Source organism: Copidosoma floridanum, unplaced genomic scaffold (assembly GCF_036245765.1).
Source record: "Copidosoma floridanum isolate Cflo_tuat_1 unplaced genomic scaffold, Cflo_Japanese_pri ptg000007l, whole genome shotgun sequence".
Lineage (NCBI taxonomy): Eukaryota > Metazoa > Arthropoda > Insecta > Hymenoptera > Encyrtidae > Copidosoma > Copidosoma floridanum.
The window spans coordinates 4946749-4966128 of record NW_028321884.1 but is presented as its reverse complement, the minus strand read 5'-3'; the positions used below and the strand labels follow the sequence as shown (position 1 = coordinate 4966128).

Sequence of the window (19380 nt, the reverse complement as noted above, 5' to 3'; positions counted from 1 at the left end):
GAATCGAGTACTGGCGGCCATTCAGCAGGGAAGCACGCAGTTTGCAAGTACTTGACCTCCGCCTTAGGGTCCCTACGGACTTGTGTACGGCCGAGAGGTAGGGGGTGGCATTAGAATACAATTTCGTCGAGATGGATGGAAATTACGCGCATTCTTCGGGGGAAAGAAGAAGAAAGAATTTCCGCCAATGTCCGAGTTGGGCGGGTGCATATGGACGATAATCGAAAGCTCGCTTCCTCCCCCCCCCCCCGTGTTTGTAACGCGTGTTACGAGCTTCTTTGGGAAAGCTCGATTGATTATTGCGGAATAAATTTTAGTTACCGGCACCTCGAGGGAACAAAGTGGTCAACGTCGTCCTTCAGCGCGTTAGGAATTCAATCTATCCGAGTGAAAGCTTTTACCCGCAGTCGTGCGGTAGGTGTATACATACAGGGGGTAGCTCATCTTTGGGAACGATACCGCGAACACGCATAGCGAGGGATGAAAAATTCATGGACAATCGATACGACGCCACGCACCCGTGACGATAAAAAATACAAGCTCTCCGTTTTCCCCCTTTTTTTTGATTCACTACCACGTACCCTTCATCGGAATCCAATTCAAGGTACTATCCAGTGTAGCAAGTGCGGGATTGAGAACTTTTCATTGTCTGATTGGAAGGAGTGCGGCCACGTGCTAATGATGACGAAAGAAAGCATGTATATATACTACACTGCCCAAGTCCTTGTGAATTGATTGGTCGAAAGTTCCAGCGGGGACGATCCTTCCCTTCGGGGTAATCACTCGGCACGCGTGCGGACACGAAGAACTTTTCTCGGGTTGGCAAAAAGAAAATTCATCGGGGAGCCGTGGCTCGGTGTTTAAAGAGAAATCCAGCCTTTTCTCCACCCCCTTCTTCTCGGGGCCCTTTCTTTCCTCCAGCGAGTCGTCATTCGTTGTAAGACGAATGGATGGGGGGGTACCGCGAGACTCGAATAGTTCATGCGGATCCAATTACACTTTGAGCTAACCTCTCGATGATTATTCCAGGTCAGCGCGTCGCTACCGAGTAGTCCGGCTTTGGTTGGCACTCCCATTGCCAACTGATGTAGCGGTGGTTGCAGAGATGGTCTGCAGGAGTGGGGAAAAAAGGACGACACGATTCGATGGTGTCAAAGCTGCAGGGAGCCTGGAATGTTGGTGGTCAGCAGTGGACCGGGATGATGTTTTGTCCGAATTTTACCAAAGGGGTTGGCCGGGGGAGAAGCGATGACTCGTGTCGCGTTGGCTTCTTCGAATTAACACGACTTTACAGCAAATTTTCCGACGTGCGACGCCACGGGAGGTGCAGCTGGAAAATATTTTTCTTCACGCGTGAAAAAACGCTCCAAAGCGCTCGCTTTGATCATCCACAACGCTGAAGCGCACTTCACTTTCGCGCGTATACACGTACAGTGTCAAAGGTAGCCGCAACAGCTGTGACGGCAACTTCCACTTTAAAAGCCACGGTTTTGAGGGATACCTAATTTTACCGGTGTAGAGACAAGCTCGTGAAACTTGACGCAATAAAACGGGTGCTGTAAAAGCTCGTGGTGAAACTTTGGGTTTTTCCATCGCTTGACTCGGTGAAACGTCTCTGGGAGAGGGGCGTTTCGAAAATATTGTTCACCTGTCGAAATGGCACTTGGCCCAGTTGGCCCTTCCCCGACTAGACGAGCACTGTCGCTCGAAAAAGTCTTACCCTGTAGGCTCCATCGGGGGGATGAAGAAAAGTGTTTTGCAAGTGTAATCGGGTCTGGGAGTCGGGTATGAAAAATTAATCATTCGCTCGTGGATTTCCCAACCGGCACGAGCTCTCATCGAAATGGAACGATCGAGGCGTTCCCGGGGATTTTCATGATTGTTCGACTCTCATCAATTAGCATTTTACGGCTAGCGGATGTATTTCAATGGTTTTCTTCCAACGACACGTTTTAATCCTGCAACGAAAGAAAAATGTCCCGAGAACAAATGTGACCGTGCGTATCTCGCACACTGCACTTCGATTCACAGAAACGATCACGGATGGCCATCCCTCGTCCGAGCGGGGAAGAAAGTTGATTCAGTGAATCCACTCCATCACGCGCGAGCGCACAATCATAATATTTCACATTTTTTTCGCCCCTTTCGAAGAGCTACGGTGCAAGCGAGGTGGAGGAGGATAATCGCTATGGCTCCCAGAAATTTTCCGAGAGAGAGAGAAAATATACTCTTCTCGCGAAGCGCATTCCGCGCGGATGAATAACAGCGGCGTTTTCAATTGCGCGAGGAGCCTGGTGTAATTATTCATTTGCTATCTCGGACACCCCCTCCCCGACGCGTGCTAATGGTCATTAGTATTTTCGGAAAATTTTCCAGGGTCCCTCTAATGAATTCGATCCCACCGGCTGGGAAATTTCACTTTTATTCCGCTATTATACGTTACGTCTTTCGACCTTGCGCTTCGTGCTGGCTTTTCGACCGAATCGTAGCCGTGAGTGTATTTGTCATTGATGTTCATATTTATTCGACAAGAAAATCCATTAAGCTGGGGAAAATGTGTAGAAAGAGAGAGGATATTGAGTAAATAAAAGGATGAAAGTCGGTTGATCGCTTTGGAGACACGACTGGGCCATTGATCACGCGACACGTCCTTAAAACTCGGCGCAACAGTGGTCTTTTTGAAGTTGGTAAACAAAGGCTCGAGAAAGAAAGTTAAGCCTTTGAATACTTTTTCTTTTTTTTTTTTTTTTCCTCCCTCTCGCAGCGATCACGACTTTGAAAAGGCCTTTCTTTACTTTTCCTGATCCCGGTGCTTCGAACTTTTGTAAACCGATGCTCGGGCATTCGACGCACGTTTTGCCACCCCCAACTTTTACTCGTACAAGCGTGGCGCGAACTTTGGGATTCAAATTATTTTTCAATATTTTGCAGCGTTTTGCGAGACTCGTAGGGGGAAAAAAAAACAAAATTTGTGGAAACTAAATCAGGCGAGGCTTTGAAATACCGAAAAATGTGTTTAACAAAAAACTCTTGGGCCTGGATTTTTCGAAAGAGGTTTTTTTGCCGATTACTTGAAAATTTATTTTATATTCATCAAAGATGCACATGACATGTACATTTTTTTTCCCCCTCTGGATTTTCACAATCAGCTCACTTATATTTTTGGAGAAAAAAATTCTGCACTACATTTTATCGATTAAATACACTGCAGTTGAATGTATAAAAATAACTTTTCACTAATCCAGAGTACAAATTTTGGCGACCACTCCACTCTAATCTAAAAAAGAAAAAAAAAAAAAAAAAAAAAAAAAAAGAGTCAAAGACACCACCAAGACGAAGCGCCTTTACAAAACCAATTAAAACTCCTCCAGCCCAAGCCAAGTTTACTCCCAACAGAGAGGACAAATTTAATCTCTGTAGGTGTCTTCAAAGACAATATCCCTTGCGAGTCCCTGCAATAAATTTCCTGGCTCGCTCTGCGTCCAAAAACTCAAAGTCCCACCAACAACAACAACAAGAACGACTGACCCACTTCTCCTTATCGCCATTAAAAACAAAAAAAAGCTCGGCGCTTTTAACTAAATCCACGCTCTTCCCTTTGATACCCACAACAGCGTCCGTCCTCCTCTATATACATTCTCCGTCCCTCCGCATTAAGCTACTTATTGCACGGAGGTGGGAAAAAAAGGATCACCCTGTTAAGTTTACAGTCACCCGGGTAATCCTCGCCCTCCTCGAAACCCCGGTCGTTTCAGCCTTAATGCGGATTTTCTTTCCCCAACAGCGATATTTACGCGTAGTTACGCAAAAATATACACGCAGCCGTAAAATTATTCGGAGGAGGGGCAAGTCTGATGGCACTTACCGCAGGTGTAGACGACCTTGAGGTACGTCCTGCTCTCCGGCTGACAGGGATCACCAAAGGTCGAGCTGTTGGCCGCGATCAGACAGTGCCTCCGCCCGTGGCACAGGTCTATCACCATCTCCGTCGCTCTGTTCTCCATGCACGCTGAAAACAAACCATTTCATCTATACCCATACGTACCGGGATGCATAAAAAAAAAAAAAAAAAAAAAAAAAAAAAAAATCATAAAACTACGTATCGCTGTTTTTCCACCCTTCGACGTTTGTTTGTCTCGCGCGTATAAGGTACCTACCGGGCTCTTTACGAGCACCATTCCCGTGTCGACGGAGTTGCTTTCATAACTGCTTTACGAGCCACAAACCGTACGAGCGAATGAAAATTTCATCGAGCCTGTACACTTATAGTATTAAATTACGTCCTCGCGAGGAGTTAGTTACCGCCTCGGCTCGATGCGAGGAAACAAACAAAAAAAAAAAAAGCGAGATAGTCCGTCGTCGTGGACTCATCGCTTCGTAAACGAGTTCATCGGTCCCTTGTGCACACGGGGAGCAAATAATGGCACTATTTATCGTCTCGGATTCGCATTAAGCCCGCCCATATGAGTCCAAGACCCGGTTCGGTGTGTAATCCTCCTTATGCGACCTCGTCTCGCGAGCGATCAAATCGAAAAAAGCTCGATGCGACGTGACGCCAGTTTTATGAAAAAAAAAAAAAAAAACAACAACGACTACATCGTGTGTAATGAAACGCTTCGGGGACAAAAGGAAGAATACAGCTCGCTTGTTCGATTCTTCCTCCGCTGCGCGAGTGTAAGGTTGTGGAACAAAAAAAAAAAAAAAAGAGCATTCCCTTCGGATGGCGACTCGTTTTGCAATTGATTTTTCAATCAAGTTTAAGCACTCCTCGTGAAATCGACATCGGAATCCATTAGTGCTTGCGTCCGGGGCACAAAGAGCGTGCGATATCTCTGAATTTCCTTTCGGACAGTCCGTGGCATTATCGCGGGAGTAAATTCGAATCAGCGCGAAATAACCAGGGGATCTCTCCGATCTCTCTGGAAAATCACGGTTTCCCCGCGTACACTCGAGGCTTCGTAGCACAGCTGGCCATCGAAATATTTAACACCGTACGAGATCGAAACGGTCGCTCTTTTATTTTCACAATCAGCCGGGACGCGTGTATCCCAGCCTCCCCCCGCCAAAAAAAGGGAACCACGTATAGTCGTCCCGTGGAAGAAAAAAGGAGAAAAGGTAAGAGAGGATGGGTCTGGCTGGCTAGACGGAGATAAAGAGAACGACCAAGTGGGTTGTTATCGAGGGGGGGAGGAGAAGAAAAGATACACGGAAAGGGTCGCCTGTGTATTGTCGCCGACAGGGGCCAGCGTCCGAGTGATCGCTGGCGTCCCCTCCCACACACGCCGTAAAGTCATTTCGCGGAGCTGGGCATCGGTGATGGATTTTTTTTCATCCCCGAGACTTTTCACACATTTTTTGAGAGCCGCTTCAGCAATAACCACCTTTGATACTTTTGTCACGAAAAATTTGCACCGATTGACAAAACATTCGTTACCCCCCGATGTTACGGATACTCAATATTTTTTCCGCGCATTATTAATCGTTGCCCGAGTTTCGGATCGACTGAACTGCGAAATGAGTATAGGTACACGTCAGGAGGAGCAAAAAGACGCTTGAAAATTAATGATGGCGTTTTGCACGGAGAGGGGCCTGCGCTCTTTTTTCAATTGAAATCCGGGTGGAGTGTTCTTTTTCTTCCCTCGAATTACCCCTCCAGCACCATTAGTTTTAAGCTGGATTTCCTTAATGAATCGGCGCTATTTGAAAATAAAGAGCCCAAAGTTCTCGGCTTAGCTTAAAATTGGTTTGCCAATTTTTTTTTTTCTCACGCGAGACGAGATCTACTGTTGATTTTTCATTGGCAAGTGGTATCAACTTAAACTATAAGCTTATTTCTTCCGAAAAAAAAGAAAAAGTTCTAAACATTCAAATGAAAATATCAATGTATACGTACTCTCGTCCTTGACGCCATTGGGCTGTGGACACTGTAGCGACTCGTACTGCGTTCTCCCGAAGAAGGCACTGTAAATCGCGACCCTGTAGTTCGGGAAGCAGGAGAGATTGATGACGTCATTTTCGCAGGCCACCTTGCTCCTGAATTCATCTGTAAGCAAAAAGATAACATCGTCCTTTAGGGTCGCGTTTGTGGGTCTACAACGACGCTCATTACAATACTCGAGATATATACATAGGTATACGAAAAAAAAGAAAAATAAATGGAGATAAGGGGAAAAAAAAGGAAGAGATTCTCGCTTCAACGAAGCTATTTTTTTCCCACAGCAGCCGAGGAGCGATGGCGAAGTGTTTGTCAAAGTGTTGGGCTTCTTATCTGGGCGTCCGATAAACGGACCCAGTCAACTTTATACCTCTCGCCGTAATGTGAGACAATTTTTTTTTCCACCCCCTTTCAAAAAGAATTGTATAAGCACCGAAATGATCCTTCGGAGGGTATCACGCTCGATTTGTTCGGCAGATATACATCCACTTCAAACGGAAAATTATGACGGAGCAAAACGGCACCCCAAACGGTTGCCAGTTACCGCAAAGCACCGGTAAATCAACTGCCCTAATATCGCGCAGACGCAAAAGAAAAATCGCAGAGTATCTCGGCAGGTGCGTGCCCTCGTGCTCCGTTTTGTCCCGCATATATACACATCCACGCGGGCGCGTCTAATAACCGGGGGAATCCCGTCGCGCATAATTCCTAGGGCGCAGTTTAGCCGAGGCGTCGTCGCTATTATTCGCACGGTATTTTATTAAACAGCTGCGAGGCAGTTTCACGCATAACGCACACACGCGCCCGAGGACAAACAAAGTTGTATACCCATCCACGCGCGCGCGCGTCATTAATAATCTCCCGGGCCTGAAGTGACTGGCGTGTCGGAGGCAGTAGATTCAAAAGCGCGCGGCAGCTGCACCGTGAATTATTTCTGAATCGCAGGAGGAGGAGGACGCTTCCTTTTTTTTTTCGCGAATCGATGCCGCGGAAGCTCCTCCCTTCGAGGGGCTGATTTTTCGAGCAGCTGAGAAAAAAAGAATCGGCTCCCCCCCTTCCTTGTTTTTTTTTCATTATTCAACAGCAGTGGTAGAGCGTATTGCTGCAGTATTTAAGGATTAGGGATTGGTCCGTGTGAGCGGAGGCGCGGGGATGAGATTATTTGGAAGTTTGATGTATCGAGCCTCCCTGCCCCTGGGGGTTTTATTATTCATCCAAAGTGGCCGGTTTATTATTAAAACGAGCGCGAGCGGGAAAATTTACGCTGCGAATCTCTGCATGTGTACATTATGCGCATCGATCGCATCGGCTCGGGATTGCTTTTTTTTTTTTTTTTTTTTTTCTTCTCAAAGCGGTGTGATGAGAATCAGCTTCGTTGAATTTTGTTTAGAGGAGCAATCACCCAAGCTCGGCTGACCCGACATTATCCACTGGGAAAGCGAAACGTTTGTAAATGGGAAAAACACAAAAAATACGAGTTGTAGTATTGCCGATAAGCAATAAAAGGAGCTCAAGTATAGGTCGATCGCTTGATTTACAGGGGCCATAGTAATAAACAGAAAACTTGTGCAGTATACATATAAGGTATACGTATGGAGCCAAGTACGATTGGTTTTCGGAAAACTTGGCCCAAAGAGGGAGGGAAGCGTGGCCGCTGAAAGCGCAGTGTTTACAAAATACTTACAACTTTTATTCACGACTGCTCCGCGAGGACTACAAACCATCCTCCTTCCATTTCCTTTCGAAAATCCCACATGTATACCTGAGAGAGATAAAGTGCAGAAGCGGTGGTAGTCCAGTTTTATCGAGTCACTGATTTACCGATCCAACGCGCCCCCGCGAAACTTCTATCCGCGCGGCGCTCGCGAACTCGTACATACACGCGAGCGTGTTGTTGGTGGAAGAAGGAGGGCGCGTCTTCCTCTTTGAGAAAACGAAATTACGGTAGGGCTCCTCTGCTCCATAAATTCGTAAAGTTGTTTGCCGAGGGGCTCATCCTCCCTCTACTCCACCCGCTTTTCCTCTTAAATTTCACATGAGCCGAGCGTCAATTAGACGGAATATTAATTTTTTGCCGCGCCACTCGTCATCCCCAACGACCACTCGACGCTGTTATTCATCACCGCGGTGCTCCTCGATAAATCCGCGTCCCTTTTGGACGAGCCTTAATTACCAGCCGGGCCAATTTTCGCCGTGTAGATTTTTCGATCGTCTTTATTTTCTAGCGTCTTTGAGTGTATAAATCTCTGGAAGGGAGGGTTAAAAAATAATACCCGCGATAAAGAAGTCCTTTGTTAACTCGTAACGATGTTGATAAATCATACGAAGTACAGAGGAAGTTTGCATCTCCCCCGAATGCGCGGAGTAATTATTCTTTCCGAGGGGACGATCGAGTCGATGATAATTTTTACGCCCCGTCTGATAAGTATGTTATTTATGGGATTATTTTTGCGGGAAAAATTTGAGGTGGCTGTGTTGTAACTAACTTGTAATATTCGTCAGTACTCAATTGGAGAATAATAAAAAAGATTGAATCAGTAAACACCTATCATTTAGCAACCCAATTATTTGAATCAAAAATAATTTCTTTACCCTCATTCTGTTAAATATTTTGTTTTAATTAAAAAAATAGAACTCTATTGCATATAATATTTTATTAAATCAAAAATTTTTTATTTACATACAAATTTCTTATTTAATTGTGTGCAATGTTTTTTGGATCGACTTAATTTTTGTTTAATTAAAATAAAATATTTAACGGAAGGAGGGCAAAGAAATTTTCTTTAATCCAAAGAATTGGGTTGCTCAGTGATAATCAATCTATTTTGGTTTTGGGATCCAACACAACAAAATTTGTACGAAAAATAGCTGGTCGGACATTTCGGGAATGCATTCAATGTGTACGTGTTGAAACGTTGGCAGTTCGCACCTGAATGTTACCCTCGTAATTGTTGCTAATTGATGACCTCGTACGGATTAACGCCCAGTGTGAATTTTACATGCAATACGTTGTAAAAAAAATCCTACCGTGGTCGTGTGGCTAAATATCGCTCCAAAGCGTTGAACTATTCAACCGAGAGTTAATAAATGAGCGCCCAAATACCACGCGTACCTCGTACCTCCTGCGAATTTAATGACGCGCAGTTAGCTAAGCTACAACTACGCGCGTGATTTGCTCAATCGCACACACGGGGCAGTGATTTTCTCCGTTAATTTTTAATCGAAACATTTCGCACGCTATGCTCAATTTAAACCCCCGAGAATCAATTATTTTGAAATCAGCCGAAAGTAATTACCGAAGCGCGATACAACTTGTTTTTCTCGACTGAGCTCGTGCTGCCCCTTTGCCTTTGTTTTTTTTCCAGTTCGTGATTCACAAGCATACGTCGATTCTCTTACAAAAAATGAGATAAACAAAAAAAGCTCTTCTCTATTTATCGGAGGTACAGTTTTTTCCTATCACCGATCGGGATCTTGCTTCTTATACTTTCACCCTTTTTTTCTTTGTTGTACGTTTTTTACGTGTAATCTCGTTCAGTGAAGCAAAAGATCCTACAGTTCTGCGCTCGATTAAACTTGCAAGCAAAAAAAAAAAAAAAAAAAAGGAATGTACCCGCGGTCGAATTCACAACCCAATAATCATACGATAAAATAACGCAAATCGCATAAACGCACAAAATACGGTCTCAAGCGTATAGCCGGGACAAGCGCGTATCATTAAGCCTCGAAATTTATTCCAAGCGCCAAATCCAAAATCCTGCGGCAGCGCGGACTCTGCGATGCACAGTAATAATCGCCCCCTGGTACTAGTCCCGGCAACTGCAGCTGCACATGCACACATAAACACACGTGCCCCGAAATACCCGGACGCGCTTTCTTAATCTCTAACCCACATCATGTCCTACAGTTGCGGCCGAACGACGGAGGGCCACGAAACCCAACAGCGGCACTTCTCCCCCCAGAATGCGAATTAAATGCGCGGCACAGCTCCTGAGGGGAATGGGGAAGCGGAGGAAAAGAGAGACATGTGTGTGTGTGTGTACAGGGGCGCGAATGACGGCCCCTGATTACCCAGGTGTAATAGTCCAAGCGCGCACACCTGGCCAGCCCCCCACCCACGTGCTCGTAACATGACGATTACTACTGCATCCGCGTACATGCATACGCTCGTAGCCGCAAATTCATTTGTCGACAGCACTAGCACGTGCGCCGCGCGGGCGTCACACTTATATTATCAGCCACGCTGAATAAAGGCTACCTCGGTTACGGGGGTCCTATTAATTACGCGGGACATTTCGTTGCGGTTCTCGGAGGGACGAAAAAAAAAGATGGTATTCCCATCGGGGGAGGGTTTTAATAGGGTAAAAACTTTTATAATTACAAAGGATGGAGGGGCTGTACGGATTTTCGATGAGTGTATTTGTAAACGAAAAACAAAATAAATCGACCGGATTTCCCTCCAGGCGTTTAATCACTCGTGGGTAATTAAATAAGCGGAAAAGCTCGCGTCACGTCGTCCCTGTGACGTTAGCGGTGGGAGTGGGGGAGGGGGAAAGTGTGCGACAGAATGCGAATTTTTTTTTTTTTTCAATTCGACGATTCATCATAGCGTCGAGAATAGCCGTCGACGAGTAAAAGCGAGAGAGCACACCGGTCCTCTTCCCCTTTTTCATTTATAGCTCGCGAGGGAATTACATGTCGAGTTTTCCGAGTCGCTAATTAGTTTGCTTGCACTGCGGGGTATACGGGAGAGGGAGAAGCGGTGCTTGTCAATTTTCCATTCAATTTTTTTTTTTTTCTTTTTTATTTCAATCGGGTCGTACACGCGCCTCCTCTTTCCATCGCTCTCGGGCGCGACATTCTACGATTAATTAAATTCTTGTGTCGGTACAAAGTAGTGTACCAAGGGACGGGGGGTCAGTCCGGTGAATTATGATTGATTTGAAAAAGGAGCCCTGCAGTCGAGTACACGCGCGCGACCTGACAGAGGCACCGCTCGTCGCATGGCTTTTTTTTCGCAATTGCTCGGAATGACGGATTCGAGTGACCTTGTCGTACTGCGAGTGTGATTACATTTCAAAGAGACGAGTCGAATACTCGCTGATCGATTCATCCCACGATTTTACTTTTGATTTAAAATACACTTTATTTCCTTTGAAATTGTTCAGGGACTTATTTATTATAGAGCCATTATTTGCACGTGGCTGAGTGGGTACAACAATATGTATGGTAAATGAAGGGACCTTTCTCTCAATGGCTCGAAACCTTGTAGTATTAGCAACAGACATGCCCATATCGTGTGTACTAACCATAAAATAAGTAACTTCTCAACTCCGCACGGCTGATTGTTTTTGTAAAATGAACGTAGTGTTTCGAAAAAACGTTGACAAACTCTCTGGTAAATCAAAAAACGTTGCATCCTCTCGTTCTCGCTCTCTACCGCACCCTCCCGACCATTTCAGCCTGACAGTTACCCCGACTTTGATTTATGTTAACCCTATGCTCAATAACGCACCCACATGTTCACGCATCCGCTCCCCCGCCCGTCACTTTTTTTGTACACCGACTTCACCCCATCCCCCCCTATTTTTTTCCTTGGCTCGTATTCAGCAAATTGCATGATGCACGTGAACCCTTTAATTTGCAAGTCTACAACCAGACCGCGCATCCTCCTTCCTCCCGTGTTTGTCCTTTTTTTTTGCCTCGTGATTTTTTTTCTTCCCTCGGTATGGATGGGGGCGCACAACGCGAGAGGATTCGTAATGAGGATCGATCGCAGGGGGGGGTCTTCTCTTTCCCTCCGTTTGATCTGCTTTATTTTTCTTGCTGCTGGAAAACACGACGTGAAAGTGACCTGCTGGAATGGTAATAAGAAATATGCCCTGCTGCCGGTGCTCGATATTTATCTCTCGTAGACGAAAGAGCAACCCGGGACCGTGTGCTTTTTCATTCTCGGAGGGCTGCGTGCTTATTCGCCCGGGCTGGCAGCTGTCTTTATATGTTGACGGAATGAACAACGGAGTACAAAAGGGGCGTGCAACTCTTTTTTTGCTCGTTCTTCAGTTTTTCTGCGCGTTTGCCTTCTCTTTATTTGATAAATTCTTTTTTTTCCTTGTTCGCGTTTCTCTTACTGAATTTTAAATTAAACTAAAATTAAATGAAAGTGTGGAATGGTTGGGATGACAAGAGGGGAAAAAGAAAGAAAAAAATATGAATTATTCGGTGCTTCGTATATTATACTCACAGGGACGGCACTTGTAGACAACTTCGACAAATTTCGGCACGTCTGGACACGGGTCGGACATTTTCGGGGTCGTGTTGAACGTGCACTGGCGCTTCTTTTGACACACCTCCACCACTGTCTGCAACAGAGAATGCTACACACAAACCCATCAGAATGATGCTCTCACTTTAACAATTCGTTTTATTCGTTTGAATTTGATTCGTTTGCATTTCAATATTTTGTGAAATGAAATTGTGATATGCTTGCGTTTTAGACTGTGTCTGACCTAACACGGATGTTTGCTACTTAAAATATTTAAAAAAAATGAAATTTTTTTTTTATTTATTATGTCCATTCCTCTACAGACAGGCTTAATTTGTAAATTAATCGTATCCTTTAAACTAGTGAATGCAGAGTATAAATCATGTCTGAACTAACACGTGTATGTACTACTTAAATAATATTAAATAAAACTCTTCCCTTTATTCATTTTTTTGTTACGCAAAAATTGTAGGGATTTAGTTTTTGAATCGACTTTGAAGCAAAATTTTCGATCATAGAATTTATTTTGTTGTACATATGTTATAAGAACATCGTTTGTGAATCATTTGTCGATTTAAACTAGTAAATCTAGTCCAGATTATGGCTGACCAAATACGCACATGTACTACTAAAAAAGGAGTTTTCCATCAACTTATCCATTCTATTGCTCGCAGATCCAAGAATTTATTTTGAAAACGTTATTTTTAAGGACATTTTATGAAAAGATTTCAAGTTTTAGCTGAAAAAGCCAAATTTTATTAAAGTCTGACTTAATATACAGGTGCACTACTTAAAATGCTTTCAATTAAACGTCTCTGATTTCTCAACTAATTATTGATTCTGCTGATAATTGACGGGTATATAGTTGGTTTGAACCATCAGGAAATGTCGATAATTATATTCAGTGCGTGTGTCAAAGTGAACAGTAGTAACAGGTTTACGAGACTACTTATACACAATTAGACCTCATATCCACAGTAGCTTTGATGTCAATTCACATGGCCGTGATGAAGACATTTATAGTTTAGTAAGGGTTCACAGATTCTATGCATAGAATTACATGAGTACATTAGCAAGTTTACTAGCAACTAAGGCGATAATTTCTCACATAATGTGAGTAGAGAAATATAATAAACAACAGTCAATACAGAGAACTCCAAAGTGATACAGAGCTGCTTTCATTCCATTAGCGATGAGCAAAAAAAGTAAAAATAATCATGTACCTACACCAAACAGCGAGGAGTTTTAGATTGCAGAATTAAATGGTACATCAAAACAGTGCCATTGAGCGGAGAGCACCTGATACCTCAAGCACTACTGGAGACAGAGAGAAAGAGAGAGCTTTTCAATCCAGCTGGGGAAGTTCACTCAAAAGATCGCGCTAAATAGGCAGTAGAGATAGCAAGGGTGCAGGGGTAATTTCCTTGATGCTCGGCCTTCCTGTTTCCAAAGAAAACTTTCTAAAACTGTCAGCGGCGCGACAGAGACTCGGGCGACTTGGCTCTGTTTGGCTTTGGTGAGCTGCGAAGGAAATTACATTCAACCCTTTTCCATTCCCTGCCACTGGCTGCAGTAATAAGAAGGAGCTTTTAATTGCTAGACATCCTGTGCAGTGATTTCTCCTCTGCACTTTTGGCCTTTTTTTTTTTTTTTATTAAGCTGAAGTTTTAATTGAGTCACCGTGAAAATTGTCTACACCCTTACCGTTAACACTTTGTACTGTGGGGGGGATAAAAGTTTAAGAAAAGGATAAAGTGTTTTTGACATTTCAGTGGTACTCTTTGATTTAAGACCATAATCCAAATTCACTTTGTGCACAACTTCCGTAGTTTTCAGAGCTGTAAGTATTTTCTTATTGAAATGCAGAGCAAAAATAACAAGAAATAAAAAAGACAGTCTGAATAACAAAAGAGAAAAAAAAGGACCAAAATTTACCTATACAGCAGGAGGTGACACGTACAAGGTAAAGCACTTTTCATATTCCTTCTGGTAACATTGTTACCAGCGCTTAATTGTAAAAGATCCCGTGTAAGGCTAACGAAGAGTTTTCTGTCAAGTTTTGTCTACTAATAAAATTTATTAGTACGTTCATGCCTTTCTCGACTAGACTATAAAGCAGCTCCATCAAACGTAAGTATAAATCAATCACAACAACAGCAACAACCAACAAAACGAAAAACCTTATATTTCCGATGAAAAAATCATCTGTCTGGCGAGAGGTATAAATCCTTCTCTATTCAACCGCGCGAGAACCATCAAAAGTCGAATCCCCCGTAGGAACAGGGAATAACAAGACAACGGACGGCAGGTTGTGCCCCTTTCTCGGCCCGATGTAAATGCAGAGATCGTTACGGGCTCGCGAGACGACAAGCGGCCATTCCTCTCTCTTTCCCCCGTTTCTGTACCAACAGCTCGTTGCCCGAGGAATTAAGCTGGCCATTACGCGAGAGCCCGGCTTGTTACGGCGCTCGAAACTCTTGATACTGATGGCGCGCTCTCTTTTATTCGTTACCGCGGCGACGAATGGTTTGCGGCGCCTCGCGATAAAACCTTCCGGTTATTGCTCGTTTGGCAGAGGGAGGGAGAAAAAGGAGGCTGCGGGAAGGATTGATGTTTATGTCCGCGGGGATTATTACCCAACTTCTTAATTTCCTGAGATACTTCTTTTTTTTCCTTTTTTTTTTTTTTTTTTTATCTTTCAACGAAAGTCTTCGGTAAATCACGTTTTCACGTTCACCTGATGGTTACTGAGTTTATTTTATACCAGAGTGGTTATCGCGAATACCAGAGTTTCCGTTGGTTCGATGGCTTCTTCTCTTACTTTTATTGGGTGTACTTGAAATGTGTTTGATAGGAATAGTTTAGTGATAAACGCAAAATTATAACTCTAGTTAAAGTATCGCCAATGCCATACATTCGACATTGAAATACCACGGATGGAAAAAAAAAAATAACCGTGGATAGAGTAGAGCGGAATTGTGGGTCGAAATCGGTAAAATGCTAATGCGCCCGTGAAATTGAACCTTTCCACGCTCGCACCCCGCCGCCAACGATACAGACAAGACAATTCCTCGCAGGCAAGCAAATAAGGCGCCAACCGTACAACTCCTCCGGGGGATCACGAGGCGAGGCATTACTCTTAATTTAATTTGCCCACCGCTGTCGCGCGGAAAACTTTCATCGACTCTTTTTTTTCCCACCCCCCCCCCTCACTTTTCCGCGCTCTCTTTCTCGCTATTTCTCTCATCCACTTATCAAACGTGAATCAATATGAGAATTCGCCCAAAGGTTCAACTTTGACTTTTTTCTCAATAAATACATGACAGTTGGATACATGTTCGAATTAATATTATGAAAATCAAGATTAGACTACGTTGCATCATATACAATTGTATACGTACATTAATCAAACTATTCCAATTTAAATTACTTTGATGAGCTTCTGCGTATGAATAAATTTCGTCCCGTTACTCGGACTCATTGCCGACTGACCCATTTCAATTGGCACTAAAATTGTTTACACCGAGTATCATTGCAACAACACCAAATTGCCAATAAAGTCAAAACAGCGTCCAATAAAAGCTGCCAAAGCTCCGAAACGCAAAAGGCACGACATTAAACGTCATTAGCAGCTTGTTCTCATCCGGTATTACACACGTGTACGCCAACACCGATCCTCGGCAATCGTACGTATATATACAAAACGTTAATGCACAGCTTCCACGTATTACTCGTATCGACTACCCTATGTACACATACACATACATAACACACATATATAAATGTACTCACATCCGCGTTGCGGTCCATCGAGCACGTGCTGGCGACGAGGGAGGAGGGGGAGGGACCGAGGAATCGAGATACCCCTCTAATACCCGGTCGTCATATAATGGTCACGGCAGCAGCAGCAGGCTCTACTGTGCTCTTTTGAAATACGCCGTTCAGTCGCGGTGGCTGATATTAGCCGACCTTAACGAGATTAATAATCCCGGGGTCGTCCCGTACAATAGCGAGTTAGCTCCCAGTATTGATCTAGTTTTTGCCCTCTTTCTCTCTACTTGTGTAACTAACTAATTTCGGATATGCACGTTTGCTATTGCCTTTTTTACGGGGCTGAAAGAGATCTTTTTTTTTTTAGCAAAAGGGGTTGTAGTATTAGTCAGGGAAAGGGAGGAAAAAAGTTATTAAAACTAAAACTGTCTGACTGACTGTGTCCGAACAAAAAAAAAAAAAAAGAAAAGAGGAGCAACTAAATAGACGGATTCCCAAGATTGATGGGAGCAGAAACGCTGGCCCGGAAAAATATATGGCTCCGGGAAGAGTTTTAGTTCGCGTCATTCGCAAAAAAGGGGTGGAGGGGGCATTGAAAAAGCGCGGCACAGAATCGCGACTCCCGTTGTCCAAAAGCAGAAGGAGGACGGGGGGAGGGGGGGTCAGAATGTCGGGTATAAATGGCGAGCTCTTCGCCAAGAAATTGCAGACCATCGCCGCGCTCCCTCACCCTCACCGTATCCGGGCTAGTGCGTGTCCGGAAGCTTCCGGGGTGGCTGCAGATTGAAACTGCCGACACGCGGGAGGAACATTTTACATGGGGGTTCTCCCAAAAAAACCTCCGACGCATATTTCCCCTTTGGCGAAGTTAGTTGAGCGAGTCGAATCGCTGGTGCCACGGACGCGAGGCTCTCTCCAAGTGATACGTTTTTCGCAATGCCATTTTCTTGCTCGAGCAGCTTGTCGCTCTTTCGACTCTTCAGATTCAAACTCTTTGCCAATTAATTACGTTTGTCAAACGAGTGTTAACTTACAGCTCTTCACCTCACTCGCAATTACGAGATCTCGAGTTTAACTTGTACAAAAAGCTTCTTTTTTTTCATACCAAACTTCTGCTCCGAGACAACCGAGGGCAGCTCGGAGTATAGTCCAAAGCCGATGAAGATCAGTGGAAAAACAAGTGGAAGTAAGAGCTTTCCTGAGGGGGGAGAAGGTGAGTAAAAGAGAGTGCAAGTTTCAGAGAGTTCGCGTGCACACCCTCGCTCGATCCCCTCGCAAATACACCATGACGGCGTTCTCAGCTTATCCGAGCCATACGAGAAACGTAAAACGCGAAATCGATACATTCCTTATCGGATCCCCACCGAGTTTCTCAAAGACACGGACTTTTGTCACTGGGGCACGCTCGCGTACACCCTCGCGCGCTGTTAATCGATACTACCTAGATTTAGCTGAGCCGCACTTTTTTTCTTCTTCTTCTTTCATCACCTACGATAAACACTGGAACTTATCCAGCTTGAGCACACCAGAGTTAGATTTGACTCTCTGGAGTTTATATCCATAGACGGATGATCGGGGTCTGTAATAATAACGTCGCGGGGTAGGTCGGAGTTTGTGCACGAGCCATTGATCGCCGAGAGTATAGGTGAACTTTCGAGCGGCCCGGATAGTTTCCCTCCAAATGAACTGGAAGGCAAACTCTGTCATATCGCGCATTGAGAGCGTGTACGTGTATGACATTCGTTTCAACGTGTCTAATGATTTTCGACTTTGCTTGAACGGCTGCGTTGGCCAATCGATGAGATTACATCCCACCCCGTGATACGAAACAGCACCAGCAGGGATATCCGTGGTCTTTCAATTTTCCGGGGTATCCAGGGGGTGGGGTCTCCGGTGTAAAGCAATCGTTGAACGGAAAACGCAAGATTCCAGGACTTGGTGGCGAACGAATGGTCCCTCGTGTAAATCCGAGCGTGGAACGCGAGCAATGCCCTCCACTGTTGCGGTTTCTTTGACAACGGGCCGTCCGAATTCCGAGTTTGAAATGCAGCGTAGCCTGCAACGATTTGCTAGCGCGCCAGCTTAGTTCCACCTCGGCCACCACCGAAAAATCTTAAAGGAATCCCCGTTTGGTGCAGATTCGCTCTGAAACCGGGAGTCGGGATTCCGAGGTGTAAAAGTTGTGAGAAATTTCATACGTTGGACACGCTTTGACTCCTTTGGCTCGGCTTCTTTTGCGGATGTTAAATCGTGTACGAGAGAAAGGTCTTTGTGTTCTTTAAAAAGAAAAGAAAGAAAACATATCCACTGAGAGTGCGCTGCCTCTCGGGAGATCGAGAGGACAACGGGAATCAAGATAACAACACTACGACGCGTATACGATATTCATATCTCTTGATAACACGGGGTGCTTGGCTATATGCAGCTGTTCATCCAGGGTGATTCTATCGAGCGCACGAAAATGTATACGTAATCCACTATGTGCATTTGATCAGAGAGTCGTGCACTCGCATATCGCTATTTTTTCAATTTTAATCACTAAGTTACGTCCCGTACGTAAAAAAAAAAAAAAAAAGATACTCGTTATCATTAGGGCGATCGCCCAGCCAACGCGATCGGACGTCCGATGGAGCTTATAGAGCGAAAGGCTGAACTGACCCGTGCACCCGAGCTCTCGTCGTTTGGCGTCTCTTTTGATCCACGGAAAATAATCGAAACGTGACTTAATTAAATCCGCCCGAGAATTGCTGTTACGCGGATGCGTGGACAGGCGGCAATTATACACACGTGACGTGCGCCCTCTCCGTCAACGATATGGATTCATGGGCAACTCGTCAAATTAGTGACAGTCGATTATTCGATGCTTTCGATGCCAAGTGGGCACACTTTTGTTTCCGGCTGATGGGACTTTCTTCGATCGAACTCTCGGTTGATGGGATCCAACTTTTTGATCGAAATACATGCTTCTCTTTGTGTGAGGGTTGAAAAAAAAAAAAAAAAAAAAAGTTCAAAGGCTCGCGAAGTGAAATGTCGGTGCTGTCGGCACACCTGCAAAATGTTTTCCGAGCGCCTTGCAAATTTATACACCTGCGCCAAAAGGGCAGAAAGCCGAGGCACGCAGCACGGAAACAATGACTAATGCCGGCGACAAATAGAAGCATTACAGCCAGAGAGAAAGCGGACTCGGTTGAGCACAAAAGCTGGGCTGTCGTGTGCTCGGAGAGTGAAAAATTTCCTCGGGCCAAATTTCGTTCGCCTGCAATTGTAAATCCCCTCCCCCAACCCTGAGTGTTGTCCTTTTTCCCTTCAAAGCGGAAAAGCTTTGCAGCCGCTTGCAAAGCCAGCTGACCCGAAAGGGCACTCCGTGACTATCTCCTTTCTTTTTTTTTTTTTCTTCCCTGTTGATGGA

General features: G+C 44.7%; 1 protein-coding gene across 1 annotated transcript in view; it reads right to left on the bottom strand.

Moving 5' to 3' along the window:
- Window positions 1-19380, bottom strand: part of LOC106636657 (uncharacterized) — a 154350-nt gene that overhangs the window by 33631 nt on the left and 101339 nt on the right. The window contains exons 3-5 of the mRNA XM_014349125.2: window positions 12180-12312; window positions 5894-6043; window positions 3866-4009 (exon numbers count right to left, since the gene is read on the bottom strand). Coding sequence (XP_014204611.2) covers window positions 3866-4009; window positions 5894-6043; window positions 12180-12312 — 427 coding nt within the window. The remainder of the gene's footprint in view (window positions 1-3865; window positions 4010-5893; window positions 6044-12179; window positions 12313-19380) is intronic.